This window comes from Hippocampus bargibanti, linkage group LG01 (assembly GCF_051943395.1).
Source record: "Hippocampus bargibanti isolate YZ-2025 linkage group LG01, ASM5194339v1, whole genome shotgun sequence".
Taxonomy (NCBI): domain Eukaryota; kingdom Metazoa; phylum Chordata; class Actinopteri; order Syngnathiformes; family Syngnathidae; genus Hippocampus; species Hippocampus bargibanti.
The window spans coordinates 5,172,975-5,193,975 of record NC_142734.1 but is presented as its reverse complement, the minus strand read 5'-3'; the positions used below and the strand labels follow the sequence as shown (position 1 = coordinate 5,193,975).

The 21,001-nt window shown below is 40.9% G+C and overlaps 2 protein-coding genes across 3 annotated transcripts; one reads left to right on the top strand and one right to left on the bottom strand.

Annotated features, from left to right (window-relative positions):
• The first annotated feature begins 1,639 nt into the window (after positions 1–1,639).
• Positions 1,640–13,548, top strand: cd63 (CD63 molecule). Its single transcript, XM_088991714.1, has 8 exons — positions 1,640–1,792; positions 2,394–2,488; positions 9,300–9,488; positions 9,587–9,661; positions 10,598–10,696; positions 10,850–10,993; positions 12,345–12,428; positions 12,900–13,548. The coding sequence occupies exons 2-8, from the start codon at positions 2,423–2,425 to the stop codon at positions 12,963–12,965; spliced, it is 723 nt and encodes a 240-aa protein (XP_088847840.1). The 5' UTR covers positions 1,640–1,792; positions 2,394–2,422; the 3' UTR covers positions 12,966–13,548.
• letmd1 (LETM1 domain containing 1) lies at positions 13,249–20,420 on the bottom strand. Of its 2 annotated transcripts, XM_088991694.1 has the most exons (10): positions 20,287–20,419; positions 19,914–20,053; positions 18,391–18,506; positions 18,232–18,314; positions 17,950–18,136; positions 17,410–17,511; positions 16,690–16,842; positions 16,515–16,611; positions 15,477–15,601; positions 13,249–14,512 (listed from the first exon to the last, which is right to left on the bottom strand). In XM_088991694.1, the coding sequence occupies exons 1-9, from the start codon at positions 20,400–20,402 to the stop codon at positions 15,525–15,527; spliced, it is 1,071 nt and encodes a 356-aa protein (XP_088847820.1). In that variant the 5' UTR covers positions 20,403–20,419; the 3' UTR covers positions 13,249–14,512; positions 15,477–15,524. The 2 variants fall into 2 exon arrangements, with proteins under 2 accessions (XP_088847820.1, XP_088847827.1); XM_088991701.1 differs by having other exon boundaries at positions 13,249–15,601; positions 20,287–20,420.
• Positions 20,421–21,001: the final 581 nt, after the last annotated feature.

Here is a 21,001-nt window from a genome sequence, read left to right as displayed (position 1 = left end):
TGTTGCATGAAGCAGTTTTAGATGAAAGACAAGAGTATCAAAGCCTCCTTTTCACCAGTGGATCAGGAACATCAAGGTGGAATGTGCACGTCTGCTACAAGAAAAATGTTGAAAGCAAACACAAAGCTGTAACGTCCATTGACGAAAAGAGATTGTCACATCTCCTGTCCCACGTACATCCACCTTAATTCCAAGACGCGAGCGACAGTTTCACATCCTTTCTTTTCATCGCGGGCTCCTGAAGCCATGCATCCATCAAGCTGCAGACTGTCCAAAAGCACCACCCTTTCCGAAGAACAAAGCGGCTCTGTGAAAATTCTGCCCATTCTCGGCACAAAAAAAGCACAATGGCCCCAGAGCTGTCCAACGACAACAGTCAAATGGCACCAACATTCCTTCCAATCAAAAACAGTGCTGGCATATTCGTGCTGCCGAGAATTGGATTGGATTTGCCTTTATTAGTCTCACAGTGGAGAAATTTACATTTCACAGCAGCAAAGTGATGAAAGGAATGAAAGTAGAAAAACAAAATACATGAGCTGCTGGAAAGGCAGCCACTCTCGGGGCGCCGTCTTGAAGTCAAAAGAACAAAAAAAAAACTAAATAACAAATAATATGACAGCATAGAGACAATATGACAAAACAAAGACACAGAGAGACATTCTTCAGGACTTGCTGTACCCTCTTTGTAATGACATGAAGCAGTTCTAGATGAAAGAGGAGAGGATCAAAGCGTCTTTCCACCAGTGGATCAGGGACATCATGGTGGAATGTGCACGTCGACTACAAGCTAAATGTTGAAAGCAAACATGCAGCTGTAGCATCCATTGAATGCGCAAAGGCTCAGCATTCTCCTCCTTGATGAATGTCGTGGGCAAGAATGGTGAAAAATTATCCGCATCCGTTCCACACGACGCACAACAACACAAAAGAAAACACAAGAACAACAAAAGCAAGACTCCTGAGAGCAATTGCCGACAGCTGCCCCCTCAGGCACCATCTTGGACTTCTTTATATCTTTATTCTTTACATATTCTTGACTCTCAACTCACACCTGCTGCTGTAACGAAACACTTTCCAGAAAAAAAACATGACATAAAACAAAACTAAATAAAATCATCACAAACCACAACCCCCCCCCCCCCCCCCACACACACACACACACACACAAACACATCTTTTTTCCACTTTGTTTTTTGAAGTGATAATAGACGTCAGGAAGGGCATCCGACATAAAAGCTTGGCCAAAACAAACATGCGAATCATCAAACCTCAGAAGGTGGATGATACGGATTCGCTGTGGCGACCCCTTGAAGGGAAAAGGCGAAAGGGAAAGAGGAATAGATGAAAGATGATAAATAAGAGAAAAACATTTCTCTTATCACCAGTGGATCAGAAATTATGATCCAAGTGGATTGAGTGGCCAACCATGACTTTCGATAGTGTTGGTTTAGTGGCCAACCATAACTTTTGATGGTGTGGTTTATGACAGTGAATTTCCATCCACACAATCGTGTCTCGGGTTGGGGGGAGTTTACTTTTTAAAATACAGAAAAGAGCAAAGCCCCGTGAAAGTTACGCTGAACAATTATTGATTTGACACAAAATCCTTTTGTGTCACGTGAGTTTAGGTCAATTGGAGACGAAGAAAGGCAGCCATCATCATCATCATCAGCTTCTTCTTCGTCACTTGGGGAGGGACGAGCCAAGAGCGAGGACCGACGCAACTATTCCAAAACTTCGCTTTTTCACTGCTTGTCCTCCGTCCACAGGATTTATTCACCGCTAAAAGGTAGGCCATAACAATTCCAATAAGTTGACTCCACCGTGAGAAGGATACTCGTAAAAAGTATACTCCTTATATTTAACGAAACCGCGACGCCTTTATGTTCTCCCCATTTACTTAAAAAAAGCTTCCGAGCCTTTTGCTAAACACGGATGACTCGCTTCGACCACACGTCGGCTACTAATTGAGCCGACACATCTAGAATAAATTCAATAAGGCTACTAAATGGCTTCATTCGATGTCATTTAACCACCGGACAAAGCTGTCTTTGTCGTTGTCGCTGGCGCGGTGTTTGTTGCCAGTTAACGGGAAGAAGCAGAGGCAGAATATGTCCCCGGCGGCTAGAGGTTATGCTTGGGTCGCTTTGCTTGGTGTCACGGTTTATAAAATTCAAAGTTGAGCTATTTTTTGTGACGTTTAAAACTTGTTAAATGGAGCACTCTTAGTAATTGCTCTCCCTCTAACTTCCCCAAACTGAATTGTCTGTTAGCACGTTTAGGGAAATGACTCAGATATTCTTGCTCGGGAAGCAGCTGCTGCTCCTCCACTTACTGTCGTCGCGAGGGCAGGAAAAATTAAAGAAAGGTGTATTATTTCACCCTCGTAGTTGATCCAGGAAGCTGATCCGCTTCAACCATGGCTCTGGAAGGGGGAATGAAATGCGTCAAGTTCTTGCTCTTCTTCTTCAACTTCATCTTCTGGGTGAGTCTCTGCTGTTTTCAAGTAATTTACAGGTTGGGAGTGACAAAGGACAAATTGAGTGGTTTCGATTTCCAACCACGTGATTGGAAATCGGGTCGCTAACGTAAATTACAGATGATCAGCATTAGGTGAAATAGGTCAGATACATTATATATATATTTTTGTCTTTGATCAAACCAGGAAAATATTATTCCCACCCACCTCCTTTGTGTTTGTCACAATAACATTAGGAACAAGACAGTGTCATAAAGCCCCCAAAAAATAAACTTCATAGCTCTGATCTGGTGACAGTTGTCAAACATTACTGGCACAGAAACCTACCACAATTTTGTTAATTGAAAATGTTCAAATGATTTATTGTCTTTAAATGTAATGCTAATAGTTGAATAAACACGCTGTTTTGGGGTCTCTTGAAAACTTTATTTCTCAGTGCCTTTCAAAACGTTATAATAATTTTGGTGGTACAAAGACCTCACTTGACGCCAATAGCGTGGCTCAGTGGTAGAATTGGCATCTCCCAAACCATAGGTCTTTTTTAAAATTTATTTAATTGTATTTTTTTTTTCTGTCGCTGTTTTGTGTTTATCAAAAGGAAACAGTATTCATGTGAAAAACACTTGATCATTGTGGTGAGACTGCAAGAGAGCAGGAAGTGATGCAAAAATTAAGAGTAGGAGAATTTTCATGACTTAAAAAAACATGTAAAAACACACATCGGAAAGCATACAGAAAACAAACAGGCATCAAAATGAATCACCGCCCTTTACTCCATGCTATTTTGGTCTTGTGACTCAGAAGAGCCTCTGCACTTTTGTATAAAATGAAATAACAATAAATGGGCACCACCGCCTGACTGACCAGCTGTTCAAAAAGTATGACTTAAAAGAAACGCCGAGTCCAGGCGCATAAATCACACGGTCGGTTTACCACAGTGTGTGTGTGTGCGCGCGTGTGTGTATGTTTGTAAGTGCTTAACAGCAAGTGCTGATGATGGAATGTGAATCTTATGACCAGATTGTCAAGTGTGTAATGGCATCATGTGACTTTTTTTTCCTTTCCGCCAACGACATGGAAATGCTTTTAAGGTCAATTGTAATTTGACAGGAAAAAGGAAGATGTCGATGACAAAGCGGGTTTTATTCTCTGCACAGCTGATTCGTTTCCCTCATGAAGTTATACAAAAAAAAAATCCACAGTTTCATAACATGTAAAATGGTACTTACTGAGTTCAGAGGGCTTTTCAGTGACAGTTTGCCACAAAATAAAATATTACAATTTAAAGGACAACCGACGTCACTTTTTTGTTTCTTAACTGACATCAGAAAAACGTTTTATAGCATCTAAAATACCCAAAACACGCAGTATGATATTTTTATTCATGTGCAAAGGCAAAACGGAAATAAAAATGACTTAAAGTGTCCAAAATCTGCGAAAAATTGAGCTGCGAATTGGGCATTTTCAGAAAGTCCCGCCCCCAGTTCGTGACATATGAATATGATTCAAATAGTTCTGAAGAGGAAAGCATACATGTTTGCAATCGATTAAATAATTTGTTCCATGCCATTTTGAGGCAATATTGGGGAAGAAATCGATCACCAGAAAAGAGGCACAAAATGGCGACCTCATGTGGCCACCTCCGTTTCCACAGGCTGATAAATTCCTTATATGGAGCTTGGACGCCCTCTTCTGGCGGCTTTTGGGTGCAACACGGTTTTCAGACCAAACATGTACGGCAAAATACATTGACGTGATGGAAGGACTGCTACAATGTGTCTTTTTTTCGGTTAGGGGCGTTCCTTTAGTGACGTCACATACGGACTCGTCACTAACTCAAACACAAGACTTCCTCAATATTCAGCGCGAGTCTTAAAACCGAAAATATAGCTATATGCGGTGGAATCTTTGTAAAATACGCTCAGTAGAAGTCATTTGAAGCCATTTTACAAATTATGGACACAACTTGTCCGGAGACGTCGGTTGTCCTTAAAGGACAACCGACGTCTCCTTTTACATCATAAGTCATGTCAGAGAATGAAATGATTAATATACATATTGCAACTGAGAAAACACCCCATCCTTATTTTATTCACACGACAATTGTTCTGTGGGTTTAATGTCCTGTTTGCCATGTTTCCTTGGCCTGTTGGCTCCTTTGTTTTCCTAGAGCAGCCATTAGCTACCTTTTTGACTGGAGGTCAAATATTTACACTGCTAGCGAGTACTCAAAAAAGGAACAGCACACCGGGACAAGGCCTCCGAAATATGACTGGTAAAGTGACTTGCAGTGTCATTTGTTTTCTTGAGGTCCTTACTGTATATTTCATCACAGCCATTAACTGCTGTCTGGGTTTCCCTGATGTTTTTTTTTTGGTCGCCATTGTCTTGAATGGGCAAAAGTTTGCTGACAGGGAACACTTAAAATGAAGCTGAAGGATATCTCACCTGACTCACCAAGCCTCCCTCTAAACGTTGCCCCATGGAAGCAATTGTTGTGGCTCTTTACTTTAATTTTAATCGTGATCTATACTTGGGCTGTATTTTACACCGCAAGCATATGCGACTCCAAAAAGATTCTTCCTCAACTCTGAGTACAAAAAACAATTAGTTACTAAGCAATAATGAAAAAAAAACCAGTGACGTGCAGCCAGGGGAGGCAGGTGAGGCCGCTCATGGCAATATCAAATGAAAAAATAAATTAAACAGTGATATTTATTGAGTGATTTGTACTTTAAAGTTCCTTTCCATTTAACTTCACCATTTTTGGATTTTTTTTCAAAATCGCTGAATTTTCACATTTACCGTTCAAATACTAAGTACAGACCAGCGGTGAGGCAGCAGCCGGCTTAGCCTCACCATGGATTGCGCAATGACTATGCTAACTGTACTGGCTTGCTCTGCAGTGAGACCGCATTGCTGTCCCTCTGCATATCGCTATTAAAGTGTTCAAACACTTAGTATATGAACTAAATTTCTACAGTTTACCTGGTGTATATAATGTAGAGTCACTACATTATAAACACTGTACAACAATGTTATTTTATTTTTATCAAAATTGTGTGCATAGGTGAGGCACACAGTTCTCCTGCCTCATGACAGGGGGCGCTGGTTATTATAGAGATTCTTCTTGTGCCTCCTCGGCTGCAGAATAATAGAATTAGTGAGAGAAAGCTACAGTAAACAGTTAGCTAGTTAAGTGCAACCATCCAGTCATTTTTTTCATGTTGCTTGGCCTTATTTTCAGAATGGAGGATTACATATCTAAATTGAAAGAAATAGAGAGACTTAAAACTGAAGAAAGATAAGGAAGGCTTCTACATAGAAGGTATAGATGCCTTTCTTCAGAAGGAGCGGCGCATGGACTTCATTTATAAGTAAAGGTAACACGATAATAACGATAAAAACCTTACCTGTTGCCAATCAAATAGTGAATAAGCTACTCTGTAGAGTTCATATGTTTGTAAATCTGACTGTGATGACGTCAATGCCTCACCAGCCATGAACCTCACCGCACGTCACTGGAAAAGAATATTATTTGCATCAGACTTTTATTTCCCATTATTTCAATGATAAATAGCATGTATGATTGCATATAGCTTTGATTGCTTCAGCTCTACAAAAAAAATGTGCCATCATAAAAGTTCACTTTATGCCTGGTCACATTCTTATAATGGACACGGTTGTTGATTATGAAGGCTAAATGCGATTTTACCCAAGAGAAAACCAAATGGTGTTTAGTCACAGGATTACAGAGAAATTACATGGCCGGGAAGCTTTGCAGACATGACTGAGAACAAACCATTTCATGGAGGAATAGAATTGTTTTTCACTTATCTGCACGAAAACAGGCTCTTGTGAATGGTATATGTCAGCGTTGTCGCATTTAGACGGTTTGTGATTTCCGATAGATTCATCTTGGTCAAGATTGTTTATTACCGCCACATTGCTAAGCACAAGGAAGCAAAGGACTGGTCGTACGGTAGTCGTTGACGTTCTTCAGGTTTAGCTTCTGTCAATGTCCTCAATATGTCTGCCACATTTGTCAGGGGAAAAAAACTTTTAAACTTCAAAAAGTGGGAATATTTACTCATGTCAAGTGGTTTTTGTGGGATGTTTTTTTTTTTGTTCATGCATTTACACAATTCCACATGTAATGTAATGTGACCTCATTATTGTATTTTTATTTGCATTGTGCTTTTAATATAAACGGTGTAAATAGAAAGCAATTAGTCATGTGGTATTTGATGGAATTATTTTTTAAAAAGTCATGTTACAGAACCGCTGTACTGAGCCGACCGGTATAACAGACATGAACAAGATAAATATTGTGTAATGTTAGTTTTTTCCCAAGGGTGAACACATTATGGTGAAAAGAAAAAAAGGAAAGTGAAATAAAACGAGTATGAATTAATAGAATATCAGAATCAGAAAACCATTATTTGTCCCACAATGGGGAAATTTGCAGTCCACAGCAGCAATTTGAAAGAGGACGGGGGTTGGGGGAGGGGGTTAAAGGATAGACAATATATTCTAAGCATAACAAAATGAGAATATCAACTGTATACTGTGCAAATGTAAACGTGCAAAACCGTTTCATTAAAAAAAAACTGTACATAGTGCAACTACAGTAAAGTCTCGTTATATCGATATCGGATATATCGATAGTCCCGGTTATATCGATACTATTTCTATGCACGCACGGGGAAAATTACATACAAACAGGGTCGGATATATCGATAGTCCCGGTTATATCGATATTTTTTCGGACTCCCTTGAATATCGATATAACGAGACTTTACTGTATCAAGAAAGGCATATTGATATATGTAGCTGTATCGCATCAACCCATATTTACAAGTGGCCTTTTTTATGAATTGACATGAAGAGTGTTGAATGTACTGCTTGTGGTTACACTGAATCGTGACCACTTCAAATACCCCAAAGTGAAACGTCATCCTGATTGGTTGCTTTTGACTGTCAAGTTCAAACTTTGAGATGCGAGCGATATGTGGTGACATTAAGCTCATTTCCACCCACTTGACCATAAGCATCAATTTGGCAAACAATAAATAAAGTAATGAGCTGGCTTTGGACACTCCCAGTTCCAGTTTACCCTAAAACGAAACATCAAACTGTTGAGAATTACCTGTTGTATCTGTATATATAAAACCACAACGGTTCCTTTCAGAGTGGCTCTCTAGCTTAATCCGAACATGATGAAAAATTACATTGTTATTGGGTACCATCGATAGTCGTGGTTTTGAATTTCTGCAACATTGTGTTAAAAACACAATGTTGCTGTTAAATTGAAACTGTATTAAAACAGGCTGTGCTATCTAAGATGTAAATTGAATGCCTTTTTAATGGCGTGTGACTGGATTTGACTGAGATTGGTGTCTACTGTATTAGAAATTCAAACTACACCCTTAAGTAATTATTAAAATTGGCTGGTTAGAGGTTAGACATGTTTCCAGCATTTCCCCTCGCTTGCAAGATGAAAATTAGGTAGGCAAAACTTTCACACGATGGGGGAAAATTTGAGAAACGATCAGTACACTACAATGCAAATAGCTAACAATATACAGTTAATATGCTCATCAGCTTACGAATGGCTGTTGACAATGTTTGTGGACTAATATGGCTAACTGATCCACGGCTTTACGCATGATTGTAAATAACTGAGTCATTAGTTCAGTGCTGAGAAAAATATCTTTGGGGTCGGGAATAAGGCTTGAACGGGCAACTAAGCTCCTTGAGCTGTTCTACTGCGGCCACATCAGAAACAAAACATATTTTGCAACATTAACTCACTCACTGGGTCCTGGAATTCAAGTGACAATGACAAAAACCCTGGCATTGGAGTGGGCTCAGTTTTGCACATCTGGCTGTGAATGAGTTCATCCTTTTGGAATGAACATATACTTTTTCGCCACTCCTCGGTAGTCGTAAACCTATTTTCAACCTGAAAGGGTGACACATTGTACAGATTTACTTGCCAGCATCGGGTCTCCCACTTGATCCGGTAGTTTACTGTCACAATGTTTGCGAAAGATTAAATGAGTCACACCGTGACGCATGAATGAATGACTGTGAACATGGACGCTTGGAGAAATGGCAACCACACAGTATTGCAACTTTCCCACATCTGTTTGATGTCCTTTTGCTGACTCATCCTTCCCGAGCGACTAATGCGTGATAAGCAAAGTACAGTGAGACCTCAACTTACGAACTTAATTGGTTCCCAGACAGAGTGTGTAAGGCGAAAAGTGTGTATCTCAAAAAAAATCCCATAGGAAACCATTAAAATGGGGATAATCTGTTCCCGGGTTTCCATAAAATACTTTTCAACTAAATAAGCCTTAAAACTACACACAACATACCTTATTCTATGTATAATAAATGTGCTATTGTATTGTAATGAAAGAAATACACTGCATTGTATCATAAAGTCACTTTATTTACATTTGTGATGGTCATTGATGGCTTGATGGAATGGCGTTGGAGGTCGAAGGTCAAAGGGAATTGCTGTTTGGAAAGAGAGGCGCATTACATGAGGACTGTAATTAAAGAAATAAACTGTGCTGTAAAATAAAGTTTTATTTACCTTTTTGATGGTCGTTGATGGCTTATGGAAGGAGAATCACCTTCCATAAGGACTGTTGGTATGTATGTAATCCGGTACAATCTATTATAGTTGCAGTATATTGTGGCCGGGTCATGCCAAGGGCTCCGTATTGATGCAAGGGTGAATGTTGAGTTAGTGAAGGTGGTCTTGAAGTAAACCTACCTTTTTTTTTGTCCTGAAAATTTGCAGTTATGTGGCCTGGCCTTGATTGTGGTGGGAGTCCTGGTGCAGGTGTCCTTGCATCAAACCGTGATGATCAATGACGCGTCGGCATCAGGAGCGCCCATCGTCATCATTGCCGTCGGGGTGATCATTTTCTTCATCTCCTTCTTCGGCTGCTGTGGCGCCTGGAAAGAGAACTACTGCATGGTCACTTTGGTAACTATTCGCCAGATATGTTGCATTTCATCCAACGTTAAAAACACTTGTTTCAGAGTTTTTTTTTTTTACATGTGCTTTTATTTCTCTCTCTGTAGTTTTCCATTCTTCTGTCATTGGTCATCGTTGTTCAGATTGCGGCAGCGATCGCCGGGTACATCTTCAGAAACAAAGTGAGCCACAATAACATTGTTTAAAATACTCTTTCCAAAGCCCAAGAATGTAACATTTTCGAATGGCTCATGTACACCACGCTCACAAGTCCTCCTCCAAGCATTTTTACATGAAAGCTACAGTCTGGAATGATTGCCACATAATTGCAGACTCTCAATTATTGGTTTGGTTGGTCTGTTTATTTTTTAAATCATTCACTGCCACAAATTTATTTGTGAATTGAAAATTTGACATAGAGTGTGATTCCCGAATTTGTTTTTTCTTGTTTGGGTGCCGATAAAGCGCTGGCCAAGTCCTCTGGCATTGTTTTTGTCCCTTCCACAAGGAGGCAGCATTTCCTTTTTTTTCATGTTACCGCTTTGTCCAGCTTCAGCGCTATATAAACCAATATGTAAGTATTGCATTGTACTTTGGAAAGCCACCCTCATTTCAAGCTCAGCTAACTCCAGATCTATATAACTTAGGAATTAAGAAGAAAGAAGAGAGTCCAGGGTTTCTAACAATGTATTACATGTTTATGTAGTCCGAGAATTCGATATTCTGTAGGTCCTGGAATTTGAATGAAAATGACAAAAACCCTGGCACTGGAGTGGACACATTTTTGCAAAATAATATTACAGGAAATATTTGTCTCGGAAACCCCATCGGAAACTGAGGACATCTCGTAATGTAATATTATTATTAGTTTTATTACCGGGATTAGTAGGAGTAGTAATGGTAGTAGGCGTAGTATTTATTATTATGAATTTAGTCTTCACCACTTGTCCACCACCCACCAGTTGTCGAGTACTTCTTTACATTGTACTGAAAGTTGCTTGTTTTTCCAGTGCCTTGGACGACGTCCATTTTACGTTTCTTGCTCAACGTCAGCTTGAAAAGAATTGATGACACTAGGATTTGATTGCATAACGCTGTCCATTTTGTCCCCCGCCAAGGTGTCCGATGTGGTCCAAGACAGTCTAGCGGACATGATCACCAGGTACAACAACAGCTCCGCTGAATTTAAAGCCAGCGTGGACACTCTCCAGGAGGACGTAAGTGGCATTATTGACTTATTGACTCCAACTCCACCCTGGCGTAGCGGCGCCGCATCCTGGGGCGTCGCCATTGCTTCTACACGGCGTCGTTTGCCTTTGCATCCCGTGTTGCCGACGTCGGTCAACGACGGCCTCCTTTTGTGCTTCCAGTTGAAATGCTGTGGCATGAATGGCTCCTCCGACTGGCAAAACTTCCGACCCGATGGCATGTCTGTGCCAGACTCATGCTGTGTGAACGTGTCTGCCAATTGCGGCATCGGGGCCATGACCGACTCTGCCAAAGTGCACCAACAGGTAAAAGTAAAAATTAACCATTTAAAATATTACTTTTAAGATGCTGTTCAAATCCCGCTCCGGCCTCCCTGTGTGGAGTTTGCATGTTCTACCCGGACCCGCGTGGGTTTTCTCCGGGTCCTCCGGTTTCCTCCCACATTCCAAAAACATGCATGGCGGGCTGATTGAACACTCCAAATTGTCCCAAGGTGTGATTGTGAGAGTGACTGTTGTATGTCTTTGTGTGCCCTGCGATTGGCTGCTAACCAATTCAGGGTGTCCCCCACCTACTGCCCAAAGACAGCTGGGATAGGCTCCAGCACCCCTCGCGACCTTCATGAGGATAAAGTGGCCTGGAAAATGAATGAATCAATAAAAAAAATCATGGCATGAAACCCCTGAAAGTTGATCTTTGACAACATGATGTGCTAATGGTTGTTAGCATGGTAGCGTGTTGCAGTATGCACAAGTTTGTCATATGTGGCTTTTTTTTCAGGTACTCTCAATTTCTTCACACATTAAAAACATTGATACTTATTTTGTCCAATAAGTAAGAATACAGATCAGGAAAGTAGACAGCCGCTAAGTCAAGTGCGTTTGTGTCTGACAACTCACCGGTTGACTTTGTTGCAGGCTGCGCTTGTGTTTCATGTTCTCGTCTTTGTTGACATTTTACATTTGACTTTTCGCTGCCGACTACACTGCAGGCTGCGCCGTGCCGGCAGTAGCACCCAATTGCATACCTCATCCGTGGATGTAGCCGGAGAACAGTCAAGACACGTGTGCGCACCCCATACAACACAGGTGTCAAAGTCAAGGCCCGCGGGCCAAATCCGGCCCGCCACATCATTTTTTTCGGCCCGCGAAAGCAAATCAAACTTGTTGAATTCCATGACGATTGCTAAAATCTGAGCCAAAATTTCATATTTTTGGATGTCAACCACAATAAAAGTCATTATTCTTGACTTCAGATTTGAAAACGAGTTATTCATTAATTTGCTGTGTGCTCTATATGTAATATTTGAAGGAATTTAAACATTCTAATGGGTTCCCCAAATTCATAACGGCCCTCGAGAGGAAACCATAACTACAATGTGGCCCGCGGCAAAAAATGACTTTGACACCCCTGCCATACAAGAACGAACAATAAACAAACTACAAACGTGGGCCTATTGAGTTGAACACTTGGCCTTCTTGTTGTACCTTCTGCCATCAGGCGGAAGAACAGCAAATTGTTTTGTCTGTCGTTGGCACAGAGTAACTTGGATCCAATTTAATACATATGAAACGTCGGGTCAATGGAGCCATTTGTGGTTAAGCAAATGCAGTATACTCAAATAGTGATTAACTTTCCTCTCCGGTGTCCCTCAAGGGTTGTCGCACTGCACTTGAGGAATTATTGAAGAAAAATATCCTGTGGGTGATCGTCGCCGCTCTTGTTCTGGCGTTCATCGAGGTATGTATCCACTGTGTGTGAATAAAGTCCCAGGAGCCAGAATGGGGCAATCAGGCCAGTCGTAGACCCCATAATCAGGAAGGACAATAGAAGTAATCAGTGTAGCCTCTTGGAATAGTCCTCTGCCCCCCCCCCCCCCCCCCCCCCCCCCCCCCCCCAACCTCGGAGCAGGGACCAATCATAGCAGAGTCTGGCACCGCCATCTCTGGACAGTAGGGATATATATATATATATAGGGCCGAAACTACCAGCAAATTTTAGTTCGCTGACGAAGCCTCTTGGATGAGAAGTGAACCATCCGACACCTTCAAAGAAGTACCGATGACGGCTGAAGAAACCTTTTCATCGATGGACCACTCCTGTACGACTGAGAGCTTACACAGACATGTCATTCAATGTAAATGGGATGTATGCTCTGCAAAGTGTCCAAAGGTTCAAAATGTTCAAATAACTTTATATTCTTCCCCGTAGGTCATGGGCGTCGTATTTGCCTGCGTGTTGATGCGAGGCATACGAAGCGGCTACGAAGTCATGTGAGTCAATGGCCATCAGCGTTCACGTGGAAGACCACTCACTTGCCGGACGCCTCATTTTCCCTTTGTAGCGCGCAGAACAATCTTCCAGTGGTCACCAGTGGTTATGGGTTGATACACTCGTAGGCGTGCAACATCCATTTCTTCCTTTGACACAACACTGTCCACTTCTTCTTGATAGTTGATCTTGAATATCTTTGCTGTTGCATTAGAACTTGTGATGTTTTGTTTTTAAGGCTTTTTTGGTTCCCAGTTTGTTTTTAAAATAAAGAACCTTTCTACCCAAATTGGTTTCACAATTATTTTTATGGGACACGACAACACATCACTGAACACGAGCAAATGTCCAACAACCAAAAAATGACTACAACCCAATTGAAATGTAATCGAGCAGTCATTGCAAAAGGCACAGTCTTTAAATTAGGTTCAGATTTCACCCCCATTTTAACATTAAAGGACAACCGACACCACTTTGTTTCTTAACTGACATCAGAAAAACGTTTTATAACATCTAAAATACCCAAAACACGCAGAATGATATTTTAGTCAAATGCAAAACACCAATAAAAATGACTTAAAGTGTCCAAAATCTGCAACAACAAAAAAATGAACCCGGAAGTGGCCAGTTTCAGAAGGTCCTGCCCCCTTGTTCATGATGTCACGCCAAGACGTCTTGCCTTGCTCGAGAATCAAAACAATGGCTTCAGATTCAGAGAAGATGCTTTCTTGTTACTCATCCAGTTATGAATATGATTCAAATAGTTCTGAAGAGGAAAGCATACATGTTTACAATCGATTAAATAATTTATTCCATGCCATTTTGAGGTATCTGGGGGCGGGAAATGTAGCACAAAAAGAGACAGAAAATGGCGACAGAGCTCCACAGGCTGATTAATTCCTTACATGAAGCTTTGTCGCCCTCTTCTGCCTCTTTTCTGGTGCAACACGAAGTTTTCAGACCAGCCAAGTACAGCCAAATGCGTTCCTTCAGTGACTTAGGGTGAGGACTCGTCACCAACTCAAAAACAAGACTTCCTGAATATTCAGCACAAGTCTTAAAACGTAAAATATAGCTATATGCGGTGGAATCTTTGTAAAATACACTCAGTAGAAGTCATTTGAAGCGATTTTACAAATTATGGACACAACTTGTCTGGAGGCGTCGGTTGTCCTTTAAACTTATGTAAAGTGCCAATATTCATCAGTCGGCTTCACTGCAGTCCAAACAGCAGTTACAATTTACCACAACCATGCATTTTTTTCTGCTTTTGAGCAACAATTTTTACATTTTGATGTCTTTCCATTGCATTGAGTACAAATGATAAAAAAAGACAAAAATAACAGTGCACTCAGAGGTAAAACACGGGAAGAAAATGTAGCAGATATTTGCACACACTGATACATGCAAATGGAATGTGTGTAACCCCATGATCTCCATCTTAAACGGATGACATTTCACCTTCATTTTAAAGCAAAAGCAGTGATGCATTTCCAGTTATGAGTTTCAGCACGGGAAATGTGTAAACCGCACTCTGCAGTCAACGTAAACACCTATCAAAAGATGATAGATTCTGCATTTGTAGACCATTTTGAATATCTGAAAATGTTTCAAAGAAACCCGTGTTTTGAAATACAGTGATACCTTGGCTTACAGACTTAATTGGTTCCCAGACAGAGTGTGTAAGGCAAAGTGTGTATCCCAAAAATTAATTTCCCATAGGATACTATTAAAATGAGAATAATCCGTTCCCCATACACAGGTCCCCATAAAACAATTTTCTACTTTCTAATTTTCTAAGCTTTAAAACTACACATAATATACCGTATTTTATTATAATAAATGTGCTATGGTATTATAATTAAAGAAATAAACTGTAATGCATAATAAAGTGGTTTTATTTACCTTTGCGATGGTCGATGGCTTGATGGAATGGAGTGGCCGCTTTCATCAGCATTAAACACTTGATGAGGAACGTCGCCTTCTTCTTTCACCATCTTGAGGAACTATCCCTTGTAGGTGCTTTCTCTGTGATAATTTTATCTAGTTCCTCATCAATTGTGTTCTGTTTAGTTGGGTTCATAGCTTTTTGCATCCAGTGTACAGATGGCTTGTGCGGAGCCTGATTGATAGGATATTTTAACCTTGCAGTCTACACTCTGCCTTTGAACTATCAAAGTTGAAACTCTCACTGTCATCTGCCTGTCTCTTTAATGTTTGAACCACCCCCCTCACTGCTGCGTTATTGACCAATCACGTGGCTTTAACCGAAGACTGGGGGCGGGGAATAGAGGACAAAAACAGTCGGCTGCCATTTTGTTGTTAGAAGAACGGGCTCGTTCGCGGACGACACATCACTCATTGAGGCAGCTCCGTGTACGAAAAAAAGTTTGTATGCCAAGGTAAAATGTTCATGAATGTAACGTTTGTAAACCGAAAAATTCGTAAGCCAAGGGGTTCGTAAACCGAGGTATCACTGTATTTCCTCCCCCCCCAAAAAAAAAAACTGATGCTCACAAGTGGTGTGTGTGCACCAAAGCAGAAGGGAGAGGTTGCGAGGTTCCATCAGGGTTGGCTACTACCATTCGGGTAACTGGCAGAGAGGAACACGAGGCAGTGCAAAAGGAGTGACAGGTCGGAGTCTAGAGAGTAAAAAGACAACAAAAACAAAAAAAAAAAGGTTTAAAATGGCTCCCAAATGGTCAGCCATTTTGGAAATGGTTAAGACAGTTCATGGCACCATCTTGTGTCATATCAGAAAAGTACAAAATCACCATAAATGAGGTCCACAGAGGCATGTTGATCGGATACTACAGGATCTTAACCATGTGACAAGCTTTGCATGTTGGAGAGGAGCTTAGCCCTAATTGTTAAAGTATGTACAGACTCATGAAGGGGATACAAGTAGAGTGGTCCATCGATGAAAAGGTTTCTTCAGCCGTCATCTGTACTACTTTGAAGGTGTCGGACGTTTCGTTTCTCATCCAAGAGGCTTCGTCAGCGAACTAAAATCTTTTTGCCGGTAGTTTCGGCCCTATATATATCCCTACGGTGCCGAATTCTGCTATGATTGATCCCTGCTCTCAGGTTGGGGGGGAGCAGAGGACTACTCCCTGCGGCTCCACTGATTACTTCTATTGTCTGAGTATGAGGCCTGATTGCCCCATTTGCTCAGGTATCACCTCATCAGCATAAATAAGCCTACGTTGTCGAAGAATTCTGTTGTACGAACGATCCAAATTGAACCTCACCCCACCGTGGCGGTTTAGTGAAGGATTTTGCTGTTTTATGAAAATAGTTTCTTTTACTCCCCTTTCAAACCATCTGTTTTCTTTTAGATTTTAATCTCATCGTCGTCAAATGAGTGGTTGCTAGCATTTAGGTGCATATGTACTGCCGATTGAGGCCCACTTTTCTTACGCTGCAATGAATGTTTATGTGGTCCTCAAACTTAATATTGTGTGGGTCCTGGAATTCCAGTGACAATGACAAAAACCCTGGCACTGGAGTGGACACATTTTTGCACATCCTCTGACAGTGAATGAGATAAGTTACCTTTGAGGGAGGAGGAGATCTGAAGCCACTGAGACAACCACACGCGGCACTGGTTGATGGTGAGACGATCGGAGTTGAGCCCCCTCACGTAACAGGCCTGACAGCGAAAGAAAGGTGAGTAAGTACCCCCTTCGAACACGGCACACGTCACCTAGCCAGATGTCAAACGTTGCACCTGTTTGACTTCAGAATCGCTGAGCTGGTGTGGGCCCAGTTTGCTGAGGGCTCGGTCCAACTGGAGCAGCTCTAAAGCATGACTGGACAGCCGCCGGCCGATCAGGAAGCCGGGGAGGCGAGGCGTCAAGAAGAGCATGGGGCTTATGTTTCTCTTTAAAGATGTTAAAAAGCACAGGCAAATGTTGGTATTCCACTAGTGGAGCCCTACATCACCATCGCGTTATGTATGTGTTTTCCTTCTAATATCGCCATCAACACGGATCAATGCGAAGCTTTCAGACCAAACAAAGTACCGCAAAATGAATTGACGTGATACAATGTGTCCTTTCTCGGTCAGGGGCGTTCCTTCAGTGACGTGACGCGAGGACTCGTCACCAACTCAAAAACAAAACTTTCCGTTGCTATCTATTAGCTATCTAACTAGTGAGCTAGCTAGCTATTAGTCATCTATTAGCTAGCTAACTTGATCTATTTGAGTTATTGCTGGTTGAACACCCCGGGGTCACTGTTGATAGATAGATAGATAGATAGATAGATAGATAGATAGATAGATAGATAGATAGATAGATAGATAGATAGATAGATAGATAGATAGATAGATAGATAGATAGATAGATAGATAGATAGATAGATAGATAGATAGATAGATAGATAGATAGATAGATAGATAGATAGATAGATAGATAGATAGATCTTTACAATATGAACTTTTACTGACCATTTGATCCACACTTAGCTTGCTCATGCCCAGCGGAGTCCCCGTAAAAAGGCTTTGCACCCCAATGATTTCCGACACTTTGGGGTTTGCTCCATTTTGCACCTGGAATTGAATTAAAAAAAAAAAAATGTTTGTGCCTTTTGAATCGATCTTAAAGGACAACCGACGTCACTTTTTTGTTTCTTAAGTGACATCAGAAAAACGTTTTGTAGCATCTAAAATACCCAAAACACGCAGTATGATATTTTTAGTCAAATGCAAAACACCAATAAAAATAAAAAAGGCTGATTAATTCCTTACATGGAGCTTGGTCGCCCTCTTTTGCCTATTTTTGGTGCAACACAAAGTTTTCAGACCAAACAAGTAACAGCAAAATGCGTTGACGTGATGGAAGGACTGCTACAATGTGTCATTTTTTCGGTCAGGGGCGTTCCTTCAGTGACGTAACATGAGGACTCGTCACCAACTCAAAAACAAAACTTCCGGAATATTCCGCGCGAGTCTTAAAACGTAAAATATAGCTCTAGACAGTGCAAATACCTGAGAACACAAGCTGTCGAGGCGACCCCGCAATTGAGAATCTTTCACCTGGTCGCGGGCATGCTGCAAACCAAGTAAGACGGGCCGGTGCTGTCGCGCCCGAATTGAGTGATACAACTGACGAAACTCCACCTGCTGCTTCGGAGTCCAAAAATGTGGGATCAGCACCTGGCGGGGGAAAAAGTACCTGGTTTTGGGGTGGGGTAGAGGGGTGGCGGGGATATAATTGTTCAATTGGACACATTTTTGAAGGGATTGCTGTCACTGGGGAGAAGGACTCACATGAGGAAGAAAACCAGGTAGTTGGCAAAGGGAGGAATGGAAATCAACACCAGTGGGATGCCCTTCAGCATGTCTCGGCGAAACTAAGTTACATAAACACAAAATAGTTTTTTTTTTTAGATGTTATTTAAAAAGTTTGATAAGCTTTAATCAACTCACCTGTCGAAGTTTCTCCATTTCCCTGTAGGACAAATCTTGAAATCTGACTCCATCGCTAAGCATCTTTGTTTTGATTCTGCTGACGTCTTTGGCATCTCGAAAAAGCAGCTTGAATCCTCCATGGAGGAGATTGAAATGTGGTAAAATAACCACATTGTCATATCATCAATTTCATGTGTACCTAATCACATGGCAAACTAATAACCACTTTCACACCTACAGACAATTGAGTTTTGAATTTACCTTAAAAACACATTCATTTGGAATTTTCACATCTCTAAAACCATTATTTTAGTTTATGTTTCAGGATTTTTCTATAATTATTTTTGGAGATATTAAAACCTTTCTCTGTTAAAGGACAACCGACGCCTCCGGACAAGTTGTGTCCATAATTTGTAAAATCACTTCAAATGACTTCTACTGAGTGTATTTTACAAAGATTCCACCGCATAGTTATATTTTACGTTTTAAGACTCGCACTGAATATTCAGGAAGTCTTGTTTTCGAATTGGTGACGATTCTTGATGTGACGTCACTGAAGGAACGCCCCTGACCGAGAAAGCGACACACAATCCATTTTGATTACTTTGTTTGGTCTGAAAACATGGTGTTGATCCGTGTTGATGGCGAAATTAGAAGGAAAACACATAAATAACGCAATGGTGAATCGTTGTGTGTTGCACCAAGACTACTATTTGATAGTATTTAACACAAATTCCCAAAAGACAAATCAGCCCATTTCCAACGGAGCTTGGGCGCCATCTTGTGCATTTTCTGGGAAGCTGCATTGAAGTCCAGAGGCCTCAAAATGAGACGGAAGGACTTATTTAATCAATTGCAAACATTTATGCTTTCCTCTTCAGAACTATTTGAATCATATTCATAACTGGATGAGTAACAAGAAAGCAACTTCTCCGAATCTGAAGCCATTGTTTTGTTTCTAGAGCAAGGCAAGACGAACAAGGGGGCGGGACCTTCTGAAATTCAAACTTTCTGAGGTCATTTTGAATTATTTTTGGGACACTTTAAGTCATTTTTATTGGTGTTCTGCATTTGACTAAAAATATCAGCCTGCGTGTTTTGGATATTTTAGATGCTATAAAACGTTTTTCTGATGTCAGGAAACAAAAAAAAGGTGTCGGTTGTCCTTTATATTGCATAATAACACAAAAGTGAATGACTCATGTGAGTGCTGAGTAATAATATCAATTTGAAGTTTGAGAGTACAGCCCAAGAGCAACAATTGGGATTCTAAGGATGATGTTTCTCATCAAATAAAAACAGAGAGAATTACACATTGCAATGTTTACAAAGCAAATCTTAGAGCCCAACTAACATCTAAGTCAAATGTCATTCATCAGAAGAAAAAAATACAAATCTAGCCAAGTTACGCCATCTTCATTCAGTCTAAACTGCCGTCGTGACTTGTCTGCATTTTCCACCTTGGGGGAAGTCTTGAAACTGGCTAAATAAATGACTTGCACATATAGTTAAGTATCTTTCTCCCACCATTTTAACCTCACCTTCCATAAAAGTATGGTATAGTACATAAAAGCGTGGAAATCGCCTTTTGAGGAAGCCTTCGTATTTTTTGTTGACCCACTGCAGCCTGGACGTCACATAGCGACCAATTCCTTGCCGGACTCCAGACGACGAGTAATGTCTACACGTTGAAATGAAAGACGGGGAACAATAAGTCATTCGCAGAGCAACAATATATGAAAATAAGGCATGCACAGCACTAGAGCAAAATATATTAGAATCTAATTAAGTATTAAGTGATGAAGTGGTGCGAGCTGTCAAACTCGGCAGGTCGGAAGTGTCAACAGACTAGGAAACAAAAAGCCAGGTCAAGCGAGGACAACATCCATCGACATTCAATATTTTAGAACAAACCTGGATTGTTGACACACACAGGGTCCATACAATCCATTGGCGATTTGGTTTGTTCTCACACTCCACAGTCGAATCAAAGACAAATTGTTGGTGAGCCTTGAACAGGACATCGCCATGTCTGAATGATACAACTTCCGCGTCTTTACCGCAATGGCGGAAATGCACGTAACAACAAACAAAATATGTGCGCTTCCTCTCAATGTATCCGGCCTATATTTACTGAAGCAAAATATCCTAAAATATTATTAATTATTATGATTACATTATTTTATCAAATATATTACACGATATATGTTATAATTCGACGCTTATAATATTATATTAATTTATATTATATTACCTTCTCCACAGTGTTAATACAATTTGTCTGATTCGGTTTGCCGTACAAGCCGTACTGCGCATGTGTGAGGTACTTGTCATAGTTACGGCAGATTCTTTAAAACTAAGGGCACTCCGAATTTGCAAGTGGAGGGAGTACCTATCGACTTTCAAAGCATTATTAATGGGTGTAAAATATATAAGATGCGTAAATCGTTTCATTAATTCTTCGTACGTTCCCTTTAACAATCGTGATGTAGTTTGTCCAAGCGGAATTGCCGTACAATTTTAGTTACAGCGCTCGCGTACACGAAAATCCAGATTTTTCTCCAATCACGTCGCGATGGAATCCGTTTTCTCGAGGTTCGACTCGTATGATTTCGAAGCAGATCAAAGG